Source organism: Mobula hypostoma, chromosome 4 (genome assembly GCF_963921235.1).
Source record: "Mobula hypostoma chromosome 4, sMobHyp1.1, whole genome shotgun sequence".
In the NCBI taxonomy this organism is placed as follows: domain Eukaryota; kingdom Metazoa; phylum Chordata; class Chondrichthyes; order Myliobatiformes; family Myliobatidae; genus Mobula; species Mobula hypostoma.
In genome coordinates this window covers 127,111,886-127,136,850 of record NC_086100.1, presented here as the reverse complement: position 1 = coordinate 127,136,850, position 24,965 = coordinate 127,111,886, and the positions used below count along the sequence as shown (strand labels likewise).

Sequence of the window (24,965 nt, the reverse complement as noted above, 5' to 3'; positions counted from 1 at the left end):
GGCTCGACAAGAAACTCAGCCTTCACCATGCCTTGTGTTGCTGGAATATTGGACTTCCTGTCAGATCGCCAGCAGGTGGTAAGAGTGGGCTCCCTCACCTCTGCCCTCTGACCCTCAATACAGGTGCCCCTTAGGGCTGTGTACTAAGCCCCCTCCTTTACTCTCAGTATACCCATGACTGTGTCGCCACCCTCAGCTCCAATCTGCTAATTAAATTTGCTGATGACACTATACTGATTGGCCTAATCTCGAATAATAATGAGGCAGCCTACAGAGAAGAAGTCATCACCCTGACACAGTGGTGTCAAGAAAACAACTTCTCCGTCAATGTTGCAAAAACAAAGGAGCTGGTTGTGGATTACAGGAGGAATGGATACAGACTAGTTCCTATTGACATCAATGGATCTGGGGTTGAGAGGATGAACAGCTTTAAGTGCCTCAGCATAAACATCACCGAGGATCTCATATGGTCTGTACATAAGGGCTATGTGGTGAAAAAGGCACAACAACGCCTCTTTCACCTCAGACAGTTGAAGAAGTTTGGTGTCGGTCCCCAAATCCTAAGAACTTTCTATAGGGGCACAATTGAGAGCATCCTGACTGGCTGTATCACTGCCTGGTATGGGAACTGTACTTCCCTCTATCGCAGGACTCTGCTGAAAGTGGAGTGGACAGTCCAGCGCATCTGTAGATTTGAACTTCCCACTATTCAGGACATTTACAAGGACAGATGTGTAAAAAAGGCCCGAAGGATCACTGGAGACTCGAGTCACCCCAACCACAAACTGTTCCAGCTGCGTCCATCCGGGAAACAGTATCGCAGCATAAAGGCCAGGACCAACAGGCTCCAGGACAGCTTCTTCCACCAGGCCATCAGACTGCTTAACTTATGCTGACACAACTGTATTTCTATGTTATATTGACTATCCTGTTGTACATACAGTTTATTATAAATTACTATAAATTGTGCATTGCACATTTAGACGGAGATGTAACATAAAGATTTTTACTCCTCATGTATATGAAGGATGTAAGTAATAAAGTCAATTCAATTCAATTCAATGATATTAAATCTGATTCTGAATTCTGACTTGTATTCATTCCTTGCAAAGTAGGAGTTACAGTACCATCTAGTGTCCAAAACACTAGTTTCAATTTACTGACAGAATGAATCAACTTTACACAACTTTCAGGGCCAGATTAGCTTCAATATAACTGCGACTTTAATCAGTGATTTTAATCAATGCTTCACTACCCTAAAGTGGTTTTGGACAAAAAACACTCTTAATAATGCAAGCAACACACACAAAATGCTGGAGGAACTCGGCTGGCCAGGCAGCATCTATTGAAAAGAGAACTGTCGATGTTTCAGGCTGAGACCCTTCGGCAGGACTTAAATAATGCATATAACCTGTCAGTGTTCAAACATTACACTGCAGCTAAATACTTCTTCCAGGAAGAGAATGGAGAGAAACTAAGCATGTACTCTACCAGCAGGTAAAACAGCACCTCAGCTTATACAATGATTATGCTGTTTCTAGATTGCTACCAAGCCAATATTGAGAATATACCAAGTATAAAATCACAGAAGGTAGAGAATTCCACTCAACTAGTCCATGAGAAAACCAACTGCTTATATGATGCTATGTATTTATTTTCTTGTTGCAAGAAAGTTTTTCATTGCTCCTGTGAATATGTGTACTTGTGCAGATGATGATAAACTTGGCTGACTTTGAAACTTGTGTCAAGAAAATATCTCAGCCTTTATTACAATTTTAATGCTTTGGAATAACAAGGAGGAATAGAGTTTGTTAAAGCAGGTTATCTTCAATGTGGGTTTCTATGATTCTGTGCTTTGAAGTTCACACATGCATTTCCCATGTTAATAGTAATAGAGTCATCACTCACTACCCAGCAAACATCCAGAACCCTCCTCAATACCTTGCTGGATATCTGTAGAATAATAGTTGCTCATTCTTAATCAATGGACAGCATATGACAAAATCATGTTTTGGGGGAGTGGGAAATTCCTTTGAGTGCTGTTCTTGTAAGTGCATTGGTAATGGTGTGCCTGGATTATGGATCAGGAAAGGTCCGGGTGTCGTTCTCTGATTTGCAGTGAATTAACTGATTTTACTCAAGCCATATTGGTACACTCAGATTCTGGAATGTGGAAGGGTTTGAAAAAGAACCAGCCGAAATTTCTTTCCTGGTGGCTATCCTGTGCACACGTGTCAGATAAGAACAAATCTGAGTTTGGCTGATATGTGCACCACAGTCAAAAAGCCAGCTGAAAATAATCTATCTATAGGTGCTGGAAATCTGAAATAAAAACAGATATGTTCAAAAGACTCAGAAACAATTAATATTGCAACACTCTTCAGCAATGCCAGAGTTAGTCCTACATAATAACTACTGAAAGGACTTCCATACAGTATATTTAATCATGTTTTTATACTTCCTCCTCATTTATGAAGTTTTTGAGTTAATTAAGGATACCCAGCATGAATTTATTAAAGGCAAACTGTCCTCAAGGAACCTGATCAAATTTTTGGAGGTTAATAAAGGAATGCATTGGATGCTGTTTATATGGATTTTCAGAAGTTGTTTGACTAAGTCCCACATTTTGGGCTGGTTAGCACAACTGGGGACTCATGGAATCAAGGGATCAGTCTCAGTATGGATAAAATTTGGCTTGAGCAAAAACTAGAAAGTCACGATGAATGGCTCACTTATACCATACAACAGGGTAAACAGTGATGTTCGCAAGGGGGTCAATGACAAGACTATAGCCTTTCTGGATGTAGTTGTACAGAGTAAAGTTGATAGCCAACATGAAATTTGGACATGTAATAAGCAGTGAGAGGATAGGAACAGAGAATTGACTGGCTGGCAGATTGGGCAGATGGAATTTAACGCTGGGATGTATGAAGTTATACATTTTGACAGAAACAACAAAGAGTCAATATACCTACTGCAAATGCTGGAATCTGGAACAACACACAAGATACTGGAGGAAGTCAGCAGACCAGACAGCGTCTACAGAAGGAAATAGACAGTTGATATTTCAGGTCGATATCCTTCATCTGGACTGAAAGTTAGAAGATAGCCAGCATAAGAAGGTGGAGAGAAAGGGTGGAGCATGGGCTGGGAAACTCTTCTCTCCCCACCCAGGGCACTCTCCCCTGAAATTATAGGGGGTATAACACTAGTCCCTATACCTCCTCCCTGAGCCCTAAACAACCCTTCCAGATGAGAGAAACATTCACATGCAAATTTCCACCCTAACTCATTGCATTTGAAGCTCCCAATGTGGCCTCCTCTACATCAGTGAGACTAGATGAAAACCGGGTGAGTGCTCTGCCCAGTTACAGGCCATTTAAATACTCCTCCCTATTCCCACAACAACACCTCTATCCTCAGCAAGGGTGAGGCTAAATGCAAACTAGAGGTGCAGCACCTCGTGTTCCACCTGGCTCATCTAAACCTGATGGCACCAACACTGAATTGTCAGCTTCCAGTGAACTGCCACCCTCCTGGCCTACCTAGTTCTTCCTATAATCACCCCGCCCAATATCACTCAGCTTATCACTTATCACCTCCTGGCTTGTCGCTATTTCCTCTCTCTCATCCTCTAATCTATAACCCCATCCCCCACCCCACCTCAACTGAATCCACCTATTGCTTTATAGTTCTTGGTCTACCCTTTTATACCAGCTGCCTCCCCTCTATCTTTCAGTCCACATGAAGAATCTAAATCCAAAAGGTCCTTTCCCTCCATAGATGCAGCCTGACTTGCTGAGTTCCTCCAGTCAATTTGTGTATCGACAGAATACTTCTTAAAAATCTATAAATATTATTGTGTTAATACTATGCGCACCTTCGCCCGAATAATATTGTTTCACTTAGCTGCATATGTGTGCTTGGTTGAATGACAATGAAGTTGAATAGAGGAGGCATTGTGCGTAAGTAAAGCAGGTGACAGGAAAATTGGCAATTTTTTTAAATTTAGTGATACAGCGCAGAGTAGGCCCTCCTTCTGGCCCTTCCAGCAACCCCACATTCCCAATTAACTCTAACTCAGAGTTCCTCGACCGGGGTTCCGCTGAACCCTGGGAGTTCCGCAAGAGATCATGACTGAAGAAAATAGACATTGTTTTTTGAACTTTGTGCAACACACAATGACTGAGCAGCTCCGTTAGAGGTCTGTCAGCGTGCAGCACCACCATGTTCATTTGACTGAGTCCATTCACAGTTTTTGATGCGAGATAGTGGAGGCCGTTGATAATTGGTGAGTGCTGTATTTCAAGGAGGGGAGGGCAGTAGGCTGATAATTGGTGAGCATTGTATTGCACAGAGGGGAGGATGGTAGGCTGATGAGAAGCATGAAGTGTGCTTTCCGAGCAATGGTCTCACCCAACTTCGGCTGTGATGTCAGCCTCTCTCTCCCGAATTACCTTTCCCAATTTCCCCTTACATCCAGCTGATTTTTTTTTCAAAATCTTGTATAAAATTGTGTCTTAGGCTGTATTTTTATTCATATTGCTTTGGCTTATGGCTTTCATGTTCTGAATAGCATTAATTATAATCAATTAACAACCTTTATTTAAATTAAATCTACCGAGTCTACCTTTAGAAGAAATAAATCCTATTTTGGCTTAAGCCAGTTAATTAACAGATGTTTATTATGTTTGCCTTATGAGTTTTTAAAATGTATTAAAAAGAAAGAGATCTATTCAAGGAAGGTAAGCCAAGCCAAGAAAGATTTGCTAAAAATTCATTCTCTAATCGAAAGAGCATTGGCAATTATTTTTGGATTTCTATATCTACAACTTACTGATCATGCTATTGTACCATGAGCGTACCTGAAACTCATTTCAAGGGTTCGTCCAGGGCAAGTCTTTGGACTGTGGGAGGTAACGAAGCTGGAATTAAATTCCAAATTCCGAGCTATAATAGTGTTACGCTAACCGCTACACTACCATGTTGTTGATACTGAGGGGAAGGTCATAAGTTACTGCATGATTGGTAAAATAGCCAGCGCAATGCCATTTTGTAATTTAATTCCGATAAGTGTGAGAAGAACGTGACGAAGAAAGGCCGCAGAAATAATATTGGATGGAGAAGCTGATCCCAGAAGCCGCATGGCCTATCCATCTCCTGTCAAGATTTTTAAAAATCAAAAATTGTCATATTACACTGCGCTCCCACTCACTCTGTCGCCTTGTATTTTTGACACTTTCATCTGTTTTTTTCTTTAAAAAGCACGGACTCCTGGATAAACACAGCGCAAGTTCACGTCACGTGGTCCACAGGCGAGCTGCGATTCGGACTACACTTCCCGTGAGGCCTTGCGCTCCTCACGTCATCCGGCGCTGCAATGTTATGGCGCTCGGTGTGAGCTGCCGGAGGGTGAGAGCATTCGCCAGCGCGACCTTGTGCCCTTTAACGGCCTTCGGGCGAAGCGCTCGGTCCACGGCGGGACGGCAAGGCGGCAGGTGATGGCGGCTCGCACCGCGGGGTATTGCTTCACCGTGCTACTGTGTTGTTGAGATCAGTTTCCGGGCTCGGGAGCCGGTGGCCGTTCAGTTTGATCTGCTCTTTCACTGCAGTAGCTTCTTGTCTTGACAGCGATAGTATGGCCAACAAGTGTTTTATTACACATCTCTAGTGTAATTAAACTATGTGTATTTCTATAAAATTGATTTATTTGGTCTTGCGGGATGCAGTGAAGGTCTTTATTCGATTAACAAGTGCAACCTCATCAGAAATCCAACTAAAATGCAGTTTTCAAATTTTTGTAGTGTGACAGGACTATTTAAATAAGCTGATGCACACAAATTTCAACAAAATTATCTTGGGTAAAGGAAACCTTAGGCAGATTACAAAATAAATGACCAGCTAGTTAAAAAAAAATAATATCCTCCAATCAGCCTTTTATCTTAAAAGGATAGCACACCGCTTTCTTTCTGCATTGCAGCTATCTATATTCAGTTTACCCCAAGCAAAATTAGGTTCCGCTGGTATAGCAACAGCATTTTCAACTAATCGAACACTGAAAACTTAGGTTCCTAATATTCACGGTAAACATAAAAACATCAAACTGATAAATTCAAATGTTATGAACATATACTTGTAATTTTGAAATATTTCAATTAAGTAGATGAATAGATATAATTGTTTGTATAAGGGGTTATAATTGTGATTATTCTTCATGTTTATTTCTTGCGCTTTATAAACTACCTTTTTTCCAGCAGATGGGAGGCAGTTGTGGGATTGGAAGTCCATGCTCAGCTATGCTCCAACTCCAAACTTTTCTCTGGGTCACAGGTGCAGTTTACAGCACCTCCAAATTCATTGGTGTCATTTTTAGATGCTTCACTTCCAGGCACTTTACCAGTGAGTATTTTTAAATAAGTTCATACTAAGAAAAAGCATTTCAGGATGTATATTGTATACATTTCTCTGACATTAAATTGGATCTTTGAACCTTTAAGCTATTGAGTTGAAAATAATTGCAATTCATATAACCTCATTTGGATAGGATTCCTACAAGATACCTCTTAATCATATTGTATTTCTTCATCCTAGGTTCTAAATAAGCATTGTGTCGAAGGAGCTGTGAAGACAGCATTAGCTGTAAATTGTACTATTAATAAGAAATCTACTTTTGACAGAAAACACTACTTCTATGCTGACCTGCCAGTAAGCTTGTGCCTTTTCAGTTCACTTGTATGAATTAGATTATTTTTAAGATGATTTGAGTTTTTAATAAATAATATCAATGAAATAGAATACCAAAACTTGCTGATAAGCTAAGCTGATTGAAGTACAAAGGCATACTTGAGTAATATAAATTTAGCATAAAAACATTTAAGTCTGTTTCAAAATGTTAATTTGAGTGACTGCAGCACAATTTACATTGAATTTATGCTTTGATTTGTCTTGCAGAAATTTGGGGCATGATCAATGTGTTATTTCACTGTTTAAAAGACTAAAAATTGCTGAGATGCATTTTAATTAATGATATTGGAATTAGCTTGAAAATATCTAAAATCATTACTAATGGCAATCAATATTTTTCCTTCTAATGTTAAATACAACATCTTAAAGTTCAAAAAGGGGTGATTGCATTGTAATTTTGATTTTTTAAAATTTGATTTTGGAATAATATTACAAACATTTTTTCACTTTATGACAGTCTTTATTTTTATTGTGATGGATAAAATTTAATAATCCCCCCCCCAGTCAAAATGGTTTTGTCTTGGAGCACAAATGATGCCCTTTCCTTCAGCCACAGAGAGGGTCAATCAGGACAGGCTTCCATTTATTGTTCAATAACAGTTTGCTTTCACCTCTGAAAATTATAGTATACAGTTTCAGGCCTGATTTACAGTATCTCCTAAATGCATGACCAATTGTAGGCTTCCTGCTATTATCCCAGCTTTTAAAGTTATCAATTAATGTCATATGGGCCACAGATTAAAACTGCAATCTTATTCATGTGAAGTAGTGTGGACAATCTGGGTGGGATGAAGAGTAAATTAACAATTTTCTTTATACCTCATTTTAATTCCTTTTCTTCCCCACTGCCATGAAATTACACAGTTACTTTGTGGGGAGAGAGTTGTGGAAGAAGTGGATTTTCTAAAGTTTATGATGGTTCATTGTTATGCCCTTCCTCAGTCAGTTTAGATGATGCGTAAAACTGGGGCACAGTTTCCTAAAATAACCTTGGCCACCAAACCTTGCCCAAACCTCTCATTCAGCAGAGGGCTCAAGCTCCTCTTGATGTGATGTTTTTATCCATTCAGCAGAGGGCATACAACAGCAGTTATGCATTACTATCAAACATTTCTCCATGGCTGTGAAATGAAGCTGACAAATAATAAACCTGGATGTCTGTACTAGAATATTTTTTCTGCAGTACAGATTCTGTTCCCCACTCTCCATCAAACTCTTTCACATCTCCACTTGATATAGATATTTTTATTTCTATTGTTTTCAGTAATTTTAGATTAATTTTGGTTTTCTTAGCTAATTTGCTTTCATTTTTTTGATAATATCAGGACTTGGGTGCAAAGGCAAATGATTGGCCCTATTATTGCCTTGGTAATGCAAATTTACTGAGAGATTTATGAATATACATTTTTTTTAAGAAAAATGCTATTGGTTTGGTGATTGGGCTGTTAACACTCCCGGAAGAACATCTATAGAAATGTATTAAGAATTCATGACAGTTAATCTCTGATTTTAATCTGACTTTTTGCAAAGTAATGTATATCCATTTAGGTTGGATATCAGATAACACAGCAGAGATGTCCAATTGCCATCAATGGAAGCCTCAGATACAACCTTTGTATTGGGAAGAACCATGTGATACCCAAGCTTGTGCGAATCAAACAGATCCAGCTGGAGCAAGATAGTGGCAAAAGTCTTCATGATGATGCAAGGACTCAGACATTAATTGACTTAAACAGGGCTGGTAGGTGTACAGATTTACTATGCCATCATAGTGGGCACCTGGCTTATTTTAAGGAAGGAGCCATTGGCTACCTGTAACTTTCCCACTTGAGTCACTAGGTACAGGGTTTGGTTACTGCTCCAAATGGCTCTGGTTCCAAAATCTGGGTTAATGTACAATGGAATGTGATTCCAATTCCATATTAGTCCTTACTAATTTTCTTCTACCAAATGCACACACACACCAACAGTAAGAGTTGTCAGAGCCAATAAAACCCTTCAGCTATATTGCCCAGTAACCTAATGTAAATATGATTTTCATTATGGAAGCTGTTTTGATGTTAGGGTTTGTTAGAATCTTAATCAGCCCACTATTTCATGGTTCTTGACTCTTCAGGTGAATAACATGAGTATGTACTCATAATTTTGATCTGGTGGCTCTGAGGACATTATCAGAAATGCTTTTTGGATGATTTATACTGCAGATGGAATGCTTAGGTTTTAGTAACACCCAAAAAGACAGAAAAACTCAGCAAATCAGGCATTGTCTATGGAGGGAAATGGACTCAAAGGTGGGAGGGGGATTTAGCTAGCTTAAAAAGGTAGAGGAAAGGGGTGGGGCAAGCTGTAAGGCAATAGGTGGATCCAGGTGAGAGGGATTGACAGGCCAATGGGGGAGGGGAGCATGGTATCGTACCAGAAACTGGGAGATAATTGGTGGAAGTGACAGTGGGGTGAAAATGTAATCTGGTAAGAGAGTAAGGTGTAGCACGGACTAAAGGGAAGGAGGTTGGGGGGGCAGATAGCAGTGGGAGAGGGGAATCAGTGTGTGGGTAATGGGTAGATGGAGTGGGCAGATGAGGGAAAAGGGATAGGGTGATGGAGACTGGATAATTCAGGAGGAGAGAAAAAAAGGGATGTGGGGTAGTTTACAGGAAGTTGGAAAATTCAGTGTTCATACGGCTGGATCACAGACTATCCAAGTAGAATATAGATTCTTCTAGTTTGTGTTTAGCCTCACTTTAGCAGTAAAGGAGGCCACTAACAAACATTGGTGTAGGAATGGGGTAGATAATTAAAATGGCTGGTAACCAGGAGATCCAGATAGCAACAATGGATGGAGCAAAAAAGCTCATTGAGGCAGTGGGTCTGTCTTTCTCCAGTTTTACCGATGTGGAGGAGGCCACTTTGGGAGCACTGCATGAAATAAATAATGCAGGTTGCTATGCATGTGAAAGACTCTCACCTGGAAATTGCCCATTTTTGGCAAAAGGATCAGTGTTTCTAATGAGGTGCAAGTCAATTTTGTCCATTCAAATGACTGCAAGTTATCTTTCCCACCTTTGAGAAAACACCAGCATGTCTCCCTGTTCATGCCAATAGTTAAATATAAACAGATAGCTGATATGCCTTTCATTCTTATTGTGTGCATTACTGCATTTCCCTTCATAGCAGAAACAATATTCTTCAAAACTTCATTTAATTACAAATTGCAGTAGGATGTATGACTTCCCATCTCAATGTACCCCTCCCTTTTAAAATGTGTTTTCCCCTCTAGAAATAAACACTAAATTTTTTGATTGCAGGGATTGGTTTAATAGAGATTGTTATGGAACCAGATATGTGTTGTGGTGATGAAGCTGCAGCAGCAGTTAGGGAGCTTCAACTTATTTTACAGACACTTGGGACAAGTCATGCAAATATGGCAGGTAAGCGTTATGTTCTCTACATCTGAGGTCATGCTTCTGTATTCACAAACTTTATTTTGTTTAATTCATATTTTGTTTAATTCAGAGACTATTGGCTACAAACTGCTGTATTATTGAATGGGAGCAGTTGAAGAATGTTCTCCAACACACCATAAGATTTTTGACATAAAATGTGTAAAGATGTAAAGAGACTGCTGATATCAGTTTTGGCTGTTTTACTCAATCAGAATCAGGTTTAATGACACTGGCATATGTCATGAAATGTAAACGCAAACAACAGGAATTCTGCAGATGCTGGAAATTCAAGCAACACACATCAAAGTTGCTGGTGAACGCAGCAGGCCAAGCAGCATCTGTAGGAAGAGTCAGTCGACGTTTCAGGCCGAGACCCTTCGTCAGGACTAACTGAAGGAAGAGTGAGTAAGGGATTTGAAAGTTGGAGGGGGAGAGGGAGATGTCTTCCTTTTTTAAAGAAAGGGGCTTCCCTTCCTCCACTATCAACTCTGCTCTTAAACGCATCTCCCCCATTTCACGTACATCTGCTCTCACTCCATCCTCCTGCCACCCCACTAGGAATAGGGTTTCCCTGGTCCTCACCTACCACCCCACCAGCCTCCGGGTCCAACATATTATTCTCCGTAACTTCCGCCACCTCCAACGGGATCCCACCGCTAAGCACATCTTTCCCTCCTCCACTCTCTCTGCATTCCGCAGGGATCGCTCCCTACACAACTTCTTGTCCATTCGTCCCCCCCCCATCCCTCCCCACTGATCTCCCTCCTGGCACTTATCCGTGTAAGCAGAACAAGTGCTACACACGCCCTTACACTTCCTCCCTTACCACCATTCAGGGCCCCAAACAGTCCTTCCAGGTGAGGCAACACTTCACCTGTGAGTCGACTGGGGTGATATACTGCGTCCAGTGCTCCCAATGTGGCCTTTTATATATTGGCGAGACCCGACGCAGACTGGGAGACCGCTTTGCTGAACATCTACGCTCTGTCCGCCAGAGATAGCAGGATCTCCCAGTGGCTACACATTTTAATTCCACATCCCATTCCCATTCTGACATGTCTATCCACGGCCTCCTCTACTGTAAAGATGAAGCCACACTCAGGTTGGAGGAACAACACCTTATATTCCGTCTGGGTAGCCTCCAACCTGATGGCATGAACATCGACTTCTCTAACTTCCGCTAAGGCCCCACCTCCCCCTCGTACCCCATCTGTTACTTATTTTTATGCACACATTCTTTCTCTCACTCTCCTTTTTCTCCCTCTGTCCCTCTGAATATACCCCTTGCCCATCCTCTGGGTCCCCCCCCACCCCTTGTCTTTCTTCCCGGACCTCCTGTCCCATGATCCTCTCGTATCCCCTTTTGCCTATCACCTGTCCAGCTCTTGGCTCTATCCCTCCCCCTCCTGTCTTCTATCATTTTGGATCTCCCCCTGCCCCTCCAACTTTCAAATCCCTTACTCACTCTTCCTTCAGTTAGTCCTGACGAAGGGTCTCGGCCTGAAACGTCGACTGCACCTCTTCCTACAGATGCTGCTTGGCCTGCTGCGTCCACCAGCAACTTTGATGTGTGTCATGAAATGTGGTGTTTTGCAGTATCATGCTATTGAAATAAATAGAAATTAGATAAGTAGTGCAAGAAGAGAGCAAAAAAACAGGTTGTGTTTATGATTCATTGTCCATTCAGAAATCTGATGACAGTGGGAAAGAAGCTGTTCCTAAAATGTTCAGAGTGTGTCTTCAAGTTCCTGTACCTCCTTAATGGTAACAATGAGAAGAAGGCATGTCCTGGGTGATGGGGGCTCCTTAATGATGGATGTCGTATTTTTGAGGCACCTCCTTTTGAAAATGTCCTCGATACTGAGGAGGCTAGTGCCCATGTTGGAACTGACTGAGTTTGCAACTTTCTACAACTTTTTCCAATCCTGTGCAGTGGCCCCTCCATACCAGACGGTGATGCAACCAGTTAGAATGTTCTCCATTGTACATTTGTAGAAATTTGCAAGATCTTTGGTGACAAACCAAGTCTTCTCAAGCTCTGAATGAAATTTCACTGCTATTGTGCTTTCTTTGTAATTGTATCAATATGTTGGGTCCAGGATAGATCTTTAGAGATGTTGAAACCCAGGAACTTGAAACTGCTCACCTTTTCCACTTGTGATTCCCTCAATGAGGACTGTTGTGTGTTCCCTCAACTTCTTAAAGTCCACAATCAATTCCTTGGTCTTAATAACGTTTAATATAATGTTGTTGTGACACCATTCAACCAGCTGATCTATCTCATTCCTCATCACCATCTGAAATTCTGCCAACAATAGTTGTGTCATCAACAAATTAATAGATGATATTTGAGCTGTGCCTAGCCACACGGTCATTAGTGTAGAGAGAGTAGAGCAGTGGGCTAGGCATGCATCCTTGAGGTGCACCGATGTTCATTATCAGTGAGGAGGAAATGTTATTTCCAATCTGCACTGATTGTGGTCTTCTGATGAGGAAATCGAGGAACTAGTTACAGACAGAGGTACAGAGGCCTAGGTTTTGGAGCTTGCTGATTAGTACTGAGGGTATGGTGGTGTTGAATGCTGAGCTGTAATCAGTAAACAGCAGCCTGATGTAGGTATGGCGAATGTTCAGATGATGCAAGGCCAAGTAGAGAGCCAGTGGTATTTCATCAGCTATAGACCTATTGTGGTGATAGGCAAATTGTAGTGGGTTCAGGTCCTTGCTTTGGCAGCAGTTTAATCTAGCCATTACCACCCTCTCAAAGCATTTAAGCACAGTAGATAGGAGTACCACTGGATGATAGTCATTGAGGCTGCTCACCCTGCTCTTGGGCACCAATGTGATTGTTGCCCTTTTGAAGCAGGTGGGACTGCAACAGTGAGAGATTGAAGATGTCCTTGAGTACTCCTGCCAGCTGGTATTCACAGGCTTTCAGAGCCCTGGCAGGTACACCATCAGGGTCTGACCTACCTTGTGAAGGTTCATCCTCATGAAAGGTGCTCTGACATCGGCCTCAGTGACGGATTAGTGTCATCAGATACGGCAAGGATTTGCACAGGGTAGTTTTATTCTCCATTTCAAAGCGTGCATAAAAGGCATTTAGCTCATCTGGGAGTGAAACATCACAGCCATTCATGATGTTAGGTTTCACCTTGTAGAAGGTAATGGCCTACAAACCCTACCAGAACTGACATGCATCCAATTTAGTCTTTGACTTCAATCTGAATTGTTTTTTGCTCTTAAAATAGCCTTCTGTAGGTCGTACCTGAACTACTTGCATAGTTCTGGATTATTGGTCTTGAATGCCATATGTCTAACCCTCAGCAGACTATGAATCTTGCGTTTCTTCCACTGCTTTTGGTTTGGATATGTCCAGTATATTCTCAAATGGACACACTCATCTGCATAGATCTTGAAGTCTGTGACAACTGAAGCTGATTCATTCAGATCCGAAGATGAATCCCTGAATATCGTCCAGTCCACTGATTCAAAACAGTCCTGTAAGTGCTGCTATGCCTCCTTTGACATAATCACCACTGGTGCTGTCGTCTTTAGTCTCTGCCTATATGCCAGGAATGGAAATACAGCCTGCAGTTGTTTTTTTTGCTGATGAATATTAAGAAATAAATGCATTACGAATGACAGGAATTCAGAAATGTGTTAGTGTATCAGGTAGGAAGTAGATTATTAGAGCCATTTATTCTAAAGTTGCAAGCTATAGATAGTTGTGGAGACCTGAGGTATATCATACTTCTATCAGCTTTAATGATACTTCTACAAGAACCATCACAATCATGCTTGAACTTGTCCAAACATATAGATCAGGGGTGCATCCCATAGCTGCTCCTAGAGTTAAAAACCTAACAGGTTTTATTCGGCTCAGTATGATCGTTAATAATAGCCTTAGCACCTTGCTGAGATTTCTTTACTTGAAGCAAATTAATTTTCTTTAGCCGCCCAGCTACAAACACCTAGAGCGGATCATAAGATCGTATTTGCTCACCATCAGCATCCTGAATTGGTGTACTACTAAGTTTACAACCAATTATATCCCAGAAGGATTCGATAGCAAAGAGGAGTGGAAACTTGTGAAAGGTCATAATTGATCTGATCATTAATTTTTAATGGTCCATAAAGTTGATAGAAAAATTAAAGCATTTTTAAAATGTTGCTTAAAATACACAAAGAAACTTGGATATACAAACATAAACCTATAGTAAAATAATTTTTTAAAACTCTTACCTTTACTTCCTAAGCAGTAGGGTGAGAAACATGAGAATATGCGAAGAAATGAAAGGGTGTTGCTGATCATGCATTATTTTAGACATAGGATTGAAAGCCACTTTCCCCAGAGTAGTGCTGGGAAATCTCAGTACAGCCAGACCCCATGTGGAGCCCAGTAGCAAAACATAATGACAGATGTAATGTCATCTGTTACTCAACCTTGGACTTGCAATTAGCCTGTGTAAATATAGGACTTGCTCCAGGTGGCATGCTGAATGCCATCAGGGTCCTCAGACTGCAAATCACAGCCTGAAAGATTTGCCCCAATATGTTTTCATAGCATTGAGTAAAGATAAAATGCACAATCTAATTCTTTTTTTTGTAATTTATTTTTTATGGAAGTTCATCATCAAACATTTCCATAAGATGTATTTCAGATACTGTACATAGATACCATATAATCATATTTGTCACAAATCTCCACATAATATTTATCTGAGGTATACACTCGTTGAAAGAAGAGGAAAGAAAGAACAATCAAAAGAAGAAAACTATGTACAGAGTAGGGAGTGATTTTTTTTACAACATATTCATTGACTTGTGAGAATAAAATCAGACCTAGGAGGTGTTATGTAGTTAAACCATTTTTCCCAGTATGAATCAAATAGTTCCAACTTATGATTAACAGATGCTGTTATCTTCTCCATTTTGTAAGTGTCCATTGTAATTTCCATCCATATATTTAAAGTTGGGCTCTCCTGTGATAACCATTTCCTGGTAAGGGTCTTTTTACCAGCCGAACGTTCATTGAAGTATTTATCTCTTTTCAACCATTCTTGAGGTATATACCCAAAATATATGGTCTTACTCTCTAAGGGAATTTCACATTTAAAGATGTCTTGTTGGGCATTATGTATCCCACTCCAATAGTCTTTGATAACGGGGCATTCCCAGAAAATATGATAATGGTTTGCTTTTTGATTTCCACAATTTCTCCAGCAAACAGGGAGGTTACTATCATAATGGGATTTCTGAGAGGTTGTAATAAAATATCTTATCAAGTTTTTCCACCCAAACTCCCATTTCTGTGAACTGGTACACTTCCTCTGATACCTCCATATTATTGCCTGTTCTTCCTCAGATATTATTATCCCTCCTTCCTTTGCTGATTTTGTTTTAATGTATGGCGTTGAATGTGTTTTAAGATTTGACAAACCCTTATGCTTGAAATTATTTTACTACCGTTGTCTTAGTTGTATGCTTTTCTAAGTAGCTCTATCAGACATGTACTTGCCTTGGTTACATTTTTAACCTTCCTATTAACATACTGTTGCATCTGTAAATACTGATAAAAGTCTTGTTTTTCTAGTAAGTATTTCTCTTTGAGCATTTCAAAACTGAACAGTGTTCCTTGTTTCATTGCAAATAGCTGTTATTCCTTTAGCTGTCTAGTCCTTAAATCTAGCATCCAGTTTATTCGGCATAAAATCCGAGTCATATGCACACCATTTAAGAATTGCAATGTCTCTCTCTAGTTTATATTCTTTTATAATAGTTTTCCATATTTTAAGAGTCCATTTCACCCATGGGTTATCAGTAGTGTTTATGTACCTTTGTAGGTTGTTATCAGCCAAAATTGCTTGTATGGGGATGAAAAGTATCCTCTCCTCAATGTTTTTCCATTGAGCGTCATATGATGGGTTGCACCAGCATATCACAGCTCTCAACTGTGCTGCAAAGTAATAATCTCTAAGAGAAGGTAGGCCCCATTCCCCCAGCTTTCCTTGGCTAATTGCAAAGTTTTGAGATGAACCCTAGGCCTTTCACCTTGCCATATATATCTTGATAGCATCTTGTTCTTAGCTTATTTTTACCACTTTTGTTCTCAGATCCCTAATTCTAGGAATTGTATTTTCTGCTATCTTTTCTTTCAGTTTCCACGCCAGTATTTTCATAGATTTAGATCCACTTTCATAGTGTCTCTGTTTCAGAAACATTAAATTTTTTCTAATTTCTTGTATAGCCAAACTATTAATTTCATTGCTAATTTTTTAAATTTCCTTTAATGTATCCTGTGCCAAACTCAATTTGTGTTTTTTCTCTAGTTCCTTCAGCTTATTTTGTAATTCCTCTAATGTTTTACAGTATTCCTTATTCTTTTCTTATCTGGAGATATCACTATAATTTTCCCTCTTAAGACAGCCTTCAGAGTATCCCATAGAATGGGAGGTGAAACCTCTCCATTATCATTGAATTCTAAGTAAAGACCAATTTCTTTTTTAATTTGTTCCTTAAAATAGGGATCATTGAGTAGACTTGAATTTAGTTTCCAAATAGTATTCTTTGGCTGTAGGTCAAAATCAACAGATAAATATATAGGTGCATGGTCACTTACATCTATTGTCCCAATTCCACAGGTGATTATTTTGTCTCTATCTTTTCCAAATGTTATGAAATAGTCTATTCTTGTATATACGGAATGGGGGGCAGAATAATGAGTGTAATCCCTTCTGGGGGAAAAGATCCCTCCATATATCAATTAGACCCACATCCTCAAAAAGTGTGTTAACTTTCTTATGTAAAGACTTTGTTTCATAGGTTTTTCTGTTGGAAGAGTCTAACTTTGGGTGTAATTGTAAATTTAAGTCTCCCCCACATATCAAGAGACCTTCTGTTTCAATTACCATAATATTAGTAATTTTCTGGAAGAAAATAATATCACCTCATATGGGTGCATATATATTCAATAAAGTAACTGGATTTCCATCTATATTCCTCCTTACCAGAATATATCTGCCCTCCTTATCTCCCATTTCGAATACTTTTTCAAAATTTAGTTTGCTTGAGATGAGAATAGCAACTCCTCTTCTATGTCCTGATTTATATGAGGAGAAAAACAAATTTGTGAAGCCCATTCTCTTTAATTTTCCATGCTCATTATCACTTGTGAGTTTCCTGTAAATATACTACATGGGCTTGTTCCTTTTTCATTTTTGATAGAATTTTACTGCGTTTGATTGGATTTAACAGCCCATTGACATTAAAAGAAATACATTTTACTTTGTCCTTAGCCATGCGTATTTAGGTTAGTATATCATTGAAATTTGCAGAATATAACTTAATCAATCTACTCCCTGAACAAATAATAGCCAAGAAACGCAAATAATGAAAAAAATAGGTAACAAAGGTGTGATTCCAAGGCTGGGGTCTCTAGATGACTCTGGGTTGAGCTAGAAGAAAAGTCTAGCCATGGGGGATAGCCCCTCCTACCTGTGAGTTGAGGGCCCCTGCTGCAGTACCTATAAAAGTAAGTAAAAAAAAATCTTATGTCCATTACACAGAAATGATTTCCCTGTATATTCCTCCCGTGTGTATATTCTCATTTAAGTGGGGGAAAAGGAATGAATGAATAAAAAAAATTGAGTAATATAAAATCTACATTATAATACGTATTACTCGAGATAGGTTATCACTGTCTATTTTTGTTTCCGTTTAGATTATCAGCACTTTTAAAGTTAGCCAAACCTTCTGGAGGAGATGAGGGCTGAATTCGGAGAACTCACAGTTTCTTCCTAATATCCTTCTCTCGTCCTGCTCCCGTCCCCTGCCTTCTCGATTCTCTTACCATTTCCCAAGCAGATCGGGATAACTGCTTAGCCAGGCCTTCCCTCGGTCTGACCACACTAATGGGCAACCTTCTGTTGTTCATGTCTGCAGTTGCCGCTTCTACCGTCTGATATAGCTGTATCCCTCCTTCGTAAAACACCCTCAGTTTAGCAGGGCACGGGGTTTGGAATTTAATCTTTTCTTGCTTTAATATTCGTTTTGCTTTGGACTATTCCTTCTGTTTCTGTAGGACTGCCGGGGGGCAATCTTGATCGAAGTATATTAACTTCCCGTTCCAAAACACCCTCTTCTTACCCCAGGCCCTTCGTAGAATCTCCACCTTGCTCTTGAATCGAAGGAATCTAAGTACTATTGAGCGCGGCTTACTCTGTCTGCCTCTGGAAGGCCTCGGGACAAGCTCACGATGCACCCTCTCAATTTCAATCTCCATAGTCGGGGGAATCTCCAGTGCTTCCCGCAGCAACTTTTCTACAAACTCCATCATTGACAACCCCTCCGCTCCTTCGGGAGCATCATAAATCCTGATATTTTTCCATTGCGATCTTCCCTCCTGGTCAAGCAATTTACTTTCCTGTTGATTTAATATTTTTATCGTCTTACTTAGTATCTGTTCCACGTTTTGCACACGATCTTCCACCTCAGTTCGTGTCTCTGCCACCACTATTTTCTGATTGATGTTGGCAAGCTCTGACTTTGTATCATTTAGTTGCCATTTTATATCTTTTTGGACTTCCCTTATCTCTTCCAGGATCTTCATCATATTTGCTGCTTCGCCTGAACGAAGCCCAGCGTCAGCTTCGCCACCATGCGCACGTGTAGGAGAGCCACTGGTTGTATGTCTCCCTTCCATAGGCTCCCCAGTGATGCTTTTTTTTATCTCCATTCTTTTTCCCCATTCTTGCCCCCCTTATCAATTCAGATATTTTTGAAAGATCTTGTATTTGATAGATTAATGGGGAAAAATGTGCATTTTTCCAGAGGAGCTATTGATTTAAGCTGCCATTTGGACAGTGACATCACCGGAACCCCACACAATTTAATTCAAAAGAATGAAGTGGGAAATTGGTGTACATTTTTGTAGGAGAGTAATTGGGAAAGAATAACTAAAAAATCATTAAAACTGCAGTTTAGGAAAATGATGAAGGTCAAATACAAAGATCATACAATTGAAAGGTGTTAATTTCAGTGAGTTGAAAGAATTTGTTTCAGATTAAATAGAATCAAAATATTGGCAGATAAAACAGGAACTGAGCAAAGGGGTATCTTCAAAGAAGGGATGGTTAGTATACAGATGAAAAGCATTCCACACGGGGGCAAATTAAGATCATCCATAGATGGACTTTGTATCTGTCCAGTGGTGCAATGACATCAGTACCGGACTTCGAGGCAAATGGTCCCTAGTTCAAATATGGCCGGCTCATCTCATGCTTTCCATTCTTGCTGGGTTGAGTGTTAAGCTAGCAACTTGGCCTCCTTTTTTAAAAAAAAAGTAAAATGCTATGGAAACAACAAAAATGCCACCTGATGCACCACAAGGAATGAAAAGGAACAGCAACAACATAGATGGAATTTAGTGAGGTAGGTATCTATAATTGGACCCTATTACAGAAATTAAAATGCAACAGAAAAAGCAGCTTGATTTTTTTTAAAAAGTCAGGAAATTGTTAAAGTAACAATAGTTTTGATATACTAGTTCTAATGAAATGTTATCTTTCTACATAGGCATTCCCTGCCCTATGAGCATTTGATTATTTTCTGTTTTTATTTAAAACTTCCAACATTTGCAGCATTTTACTTTTTGACTATTGATAAATCTTGGATTCATAATTCCTAAACATAGTGCTGCAGAAGTTTGGTAAAGAGATCGCATGAAAATAGAGCAGATACTTTCACAGGTATTACATGTGTGAAGGATGGGTGCAATTGGGTGTTGCAGGGGAGATCATTTAGAGGAGGCAGAGGATATGGTTATACTACCAATGAATAGTTCTGTATCCATCTTCAATAAAGAGTTAATGCTGCTAATTTAACAGGGACGAAGACAGTAAAGCTTTCAGACAAGAATTGGGTTGTACAGGCAATGTAAATTGTCTTTAGGGTTAAGTATTTGTTTCTGAAATTTATACTCAAAAGCTCACAATTTAAGGTTATGAATATTTGTTAATAGTTTAGTTTTTTTAAAAATTAATGCTCAAAGCAGCATTTACAGAATCATAACAATGTGGAATGAGACCATTCAACCCAGATTATCCATGCTGACTGTGTTGGCCAGCTAGCTGGTCCCATCAACCCTCATTTAGCCTGCAACCCTCTAAACCTCTCCTATCCATTACTTAGGTAGATGGCTTTTAAATGTTGCTAGCGAGCTCACCTCAACCACTATTTCTGGCAGCTCATTCCAATTACACACAATCTTTTGTGTGAAAAAGTTTTCCCTGATGTCCCTTTTTAAAATCTCTCATTGCTGATCTTAACCGTATGTCCTCTTGTTTTTAACACCCCTGTCCCAGAGAACCAGACGATGTGTTTTCATCCTGTCTGTGCTCCCTCGTGATTTTGTGTACCTTCAAAGATTCAAAGCACATTTATTATCAAAGAATGTACAAATTGTACATCTTGAAATTTGTCTGCTTACAGGCAGGCACAAAATAAGAGACCCAAATAACCCAATTTTTAAAAAAAAGACCAAAAACCACTGCGCAGAGGAAGACAGAAAGGGAAAAAGCACACAGCATGCTAACAATAGAAACAAGCCAACAGCATCCCAAACCAGACTGAGTCCCAGATCCGCTCCCAGAGCAGGCCCAAAGCCTCAGTCCCCAGTTTATCACAGCAGTTGGGCAGAAACGCACAGCATTTGGATCAGTTTACAGCCTCGGTGCTACAGAGAAAGGAATAAACATTCGCGGGAAAGTGAGTGGAATCAGCCTGAACCTTGCCTCCGTACCTGACACTCGGGCTTCCAGTCTATCTGTGCTGACATTTAAATTGTCCAAGCATCGAGTAGTGCCACGTTCTAGGACCTGGATTCTGGTGCCTCAATAAGTCTGGGCCGCTCTGTCTGAAGCCATTCTTGATCTCACCAAATCGGCTTGCTGCTTGGAGCAATCCAACCTCACACCCAGGTTAAGTGGCTGGGCTTTGAAGCTCTTCCACATTGACTCCTCTCCAAATCACTCACTCCATCCCCAGCAGCAATATGAACTCTGTATGTGTCCCTGGCAGCTCAAACACGTTGTGCCTTGGAATGCCTCAGCACAGCTCATACGCCAAACCAGCCTCCCCTCTCCCTGCCTCCTCACTGTCCGTGGTGATAGTTCACCAAATTTTCTTCAGAAAAGATGTTATGAGTAATGTTTTTAGTTGAATTTCTGACCTTTCAAACTGCAAGTAAGCTGTCGCACATCTTTGGTAGCGCCATCTTAAACCCTTATCAGGTCACCCCTTAATCTCCTATGATTCAGGGAAAATAATCCTTGTCTATGCAATGTCTTCATGTAACTCAGGCTCTCTTGTCCAGGCAACAACCTAGTAAATCTTTTCTGTGCTCTTGAATAATGCACTTGTATTGCTCAGTCCGTCTGTTCCATAATACTCCCCATGTTCCCCCGCTTGTTGTTGTTATATATAATATAGTATAGCAATTTGCCAACCCTCAGCCCACACACCCTGTAATTTTTCATACCCTTCTACACTGTTAACTGCATCTCCTAGTTTAGTATCACATTCAGACTTACTTACCATGCCCTTGTATATTCACATCCAAATTGTTTATAAATTACAATTATGAATCTGGTCTACTATCTCCCCCCTGGATCCCATGTGATCTAACCTTCCAGACTAGCCTGTCATTGGGGACATTATCAAAGCCCTTCCTACAGTCCATATAGGCAACATCCACTTCCTTACTCTCAATCTGCCCTTTTGGTTACCTCCTTGAACTCCCAAGATATTTCAGACACATCATATGCACAAAGCCATGCTGACTGTCTCAAATCAGACCATTTCTCCAAATGTTGGTTGGCCTTGTTCCTCAGAATTCTCTCCAACAATTTAGCCACCACTGATGTAAAACTTGCAGACCTGTAGTTGCCTGGCTTGTTTTTGCTATCCTTTTTAAACAATGGTACCACATTAGTCACTCTCCAGTTCTTCAGAGCCTTGCCTTTGGCCAGAGATGAAGCAACAATCTCTGCAAGGGTGTCCACAATTTCTTCCCTACCTTCCTGCAAGGTCCAAGAATGTACTAGGTCCGGGCCGGGGATTTGTATACCTTAATGCATTTTTAAGGCCTCTACTGCCTCTCCTCCCTGCTGAACTCCTTTAACTTAAATAATAAAAGAATTGACCACGCATTTATTTGTAGTTCTTTCCTCCAGTTGAAATGAGTGGGCCTTTTAGAACAAAGGTCTTGCTATCTCTGGTGGTAAATTTGTGAAAGTATTTTTTGAAAATGTGTAAATTACAATTTAGCCACCACTGATGTAAAACTTGCAGACCTGTAGTTGCCTGGCTTGTTTTTGCTATCCTTTTTAAACAATGGTACCACATTAGTCACTCTCCAGTTCTTTGCACATTTTCACTAAACTCTGCAAGAAGTATACCTATAGAGTGTGGATGTACAGAGGGAAGTAATTGGGCTGAATGGAAATTTAGAACCTTGACCTCTGCTTAAGTCCCATATTCCCACTTAGTTATGTAGATAAAAGCTACCGGTTCTGGTGGAGCTGCCTGCTGAACTGTCTTCTCACAGCAGAAAACTCTGGACAAATGAGAAGATCTACAGATGCTGGAAATCTGAGCAACACACACAAGATGCTGGAAGAACTTAGCAGACCAGGCAGCATCTATGGAAAAGAGTACAGTCGATGTTTCGGGCCAAAACCCTTTGGCAGGGTTGGAAAAAAAATGCTGAGGAGTAGATTTTAAAGGTGGGGGGAGGGGAGAGAGAACCACCAGGTGAGAGGTGAAACTTGGAGGGGGAGGGATGAAGTAAGGAGCTGGGGTTGATTGGTGAAAGAGACAGAAGGCCATGAAAGAAAGAAAAAGGGGGAAGGAGCACCAGAGGGAGATGATGGGCAGCCAAGGAGATGAGGTGTGAGAGGGAAAAGGTGATGGGAAATTGAGAAGGGAGGTGGAGCTTGGGGTGCATTACCAGAAGTTTGAGAAATCAATGTTCATGCCATCAGGTTTGAGGCTACCCAAATGGAATATGAGGTGTTGTTCCTCTAACCTGAGTGTAGCTTCATCATGAAGGTGGAGGAGGCCATGGATGGACATGTGAGAATGGGGAGTGGAATTAAAGTGGGTGGCCACAGAAAGATCCGGCTTGTTCTGGTGGATGGAGCATAGATGCTCGGCAAAGCAGTCTCCCAAGCTATGTCAGGTCTCATCGACGTACAAGAGGCCATACTGGGAGCACCGAACATAGTAAATGACCCCAACAGACTCACAGGTGAAGTGTTGCCTCACCTGGAAGGACTGTTTGGGGCCCTGAATGGTAGTGAGAGAGGAGGTGTAGGGGCAGGTGTAGCACTTGTTCTGCATGCAAGGATGAATGCTAGGAGGGAGATCAGTGGGGAAGGATGAATGGACAAGGGAGTTGCGTAGGGAACGATACCTGCAGAAAGTGGGGGAAGGGAAAGATGTGCTTGGTGGTGAGATCCCTTTGAAGGTGGTGGAAGTTTCGGAGAATTAGGTGCTGGACGTGGAGGTTGGTGGGGCGCTGGGTGAGGACAAGAGGAACCCTATATCTGGTAGGATGGGGTAAGAGCAGACGTGTGTGAGATGGAGGAGATACGGTTGAGGGCTCTGGACAATCTGCTTTTATAAATGTTAAGCAAAATTCTACTTTGACATGTAATTTTATCCCTACATTAAAATTCTGAATTTGAAAGTTATATGTCGATTTAATAAATTGAAAATGGCGCTTTTTCTAAGAGTAAAATAATTTCAATTTACTGATGACTTGCAGTTTCTTTAATCTAGCACGGAAAAGTGACTTCATTCAAAAGCAGTGTACTGAGGGTGCTGCAAATGTAACGTTCTGAAAATGCTTAGCATTCAGCTGTTGCAGTTAATTTTTCACCATAATGCTGTATAATATTCAGAAAAAATAATATCCTGCAAGTTAAATCAGAATATCTTCCATAAAAATGAAATGTATGATGTAATTTCCTCCTTTTGCATTACAATTTGAATGAAATTATTTTAATTCTTTCATGTGTAAGTTTTGTAATGCAGTGATGTTATAATTTAAATCTATGTGCACTTAACAAAATCTCTATCCTGGAGCCATATGCAGGTTGTATGCGTTTCACTTTAATAAACTGTAGTTGTTTCTCACTTTCATTTGTATAGAGGGACAGTTAAGAGTGGATGCCAATATTTCAGTACATCGACCTGGGGAACCATATGGCGTGAGAGCTGAAGTGAAAAATATTAACAGTGCCCGATTTCTGGCAAGAGCAATCGGTCTGTGAACATTCTCCATCTGTTCTAATTTATATTTTTAACTGCTTGGTACTTTGAAGCTTTTTTTTTTCCTCTTTGCAAGTTTCCAGTTTGGTCCATAACTCCACTTGTATCAATATTAGTATGACCAGAACTTCATGTGTAAATAATTGTTTTGAAAACATTTACTTGGAATCCATCTTGAACAATAATATTTGATTTATTGAGAGGAACCATTGCTGTAATTGATTGTAATACAATATAATTCTCCTTATAACAGATTATGAAATTCAGAGGCAGATTAAAGTTCTGGAGAATGGAGGGAAAATATTAAATGAAACAAGAGCATTTGATTATAAATCAGGGTAAGAACGAATTTTGGACTTGTGTATTCCTCAAAAGAATAGGAGAATTGGAATGTTGAACTATATTTCCTTTAGGCACAGTGTATTAATTTTCTGTGTTGCTAAG

General features: G+C 40.2%; 1 protein-coding gene and 1 long non-coding RNA gene across 5 annotated transcripts in view; one reads left to right on the top strand and one right to left on the bottom strand.

Annotated features, from left to right (window-relative positions):
* The window catches only part of LOC134345591 (uncharacterized), a 54,261-nt gene extending 48,873 nt beyond the window's left edge, over positions 1 to 5,388 (bottom strand). Inside the window, exons 1-2 of the long non-coding RNA XR_010017733.1 lie at positions 5,216 to 5,388; positions 2,976 to 3,039 (exon numbers count right to left, since the gene is read on the bottom strand). This is a non-coding gene — a long non-coding RNA (uncharacterized LOC134345591). The remainder of the gene's footprint in view (positions 1 to 2,975; positions 3,040 to 5,215) is intronic.
* The window catches only part of gatb (glutamyl-tRNA(Gln) amidotransferase, subunit B), a 63,142-nt gene that overhangs the window by 4,755 nt on the left and 33,422 nt on the right, over positions 1 to 24,965 (top strand). For 2 of the 4 annotated variants that reach the window (XM_063046474.1, XM_063046473.1), the window contains exons 3-9: positions 5,266 to 5,498; positions 6,255 to 6,399; positions 6,592 to 6,705; positions 8,293 to 8,485; positions 10,050 to 10,172; positions 24,402 to 24,515; positions 24,775 to 24,859. In XM_063046474.1, coding sequence (XP_062902544.1) covers positions 5,266 to 5,498; positions 6,255 to 6,399; positions 6,592 to 6,705; positions 8,293 to 8,485; positions 10,050 to 10,172; positions 24,402 to 24,515; positions 24,775 to 24,859 — 1,007 coding nt within the window. Of the gene's footprint in view, positions 1 to 5,265; positions 5,522 to 6,254; positions 6,400 to 6,591; positions 6,706 to 8,292; positions 8,486 to 10,049; positions 10,173 to 24,401; positions 24,516 to 24,774; positions 24,860 to 24,965 lie in introns of those variants that run through there. The other 2 variants (XM_063046476.1, XM_063046477.1) reach the window with 2 other exon arrangements.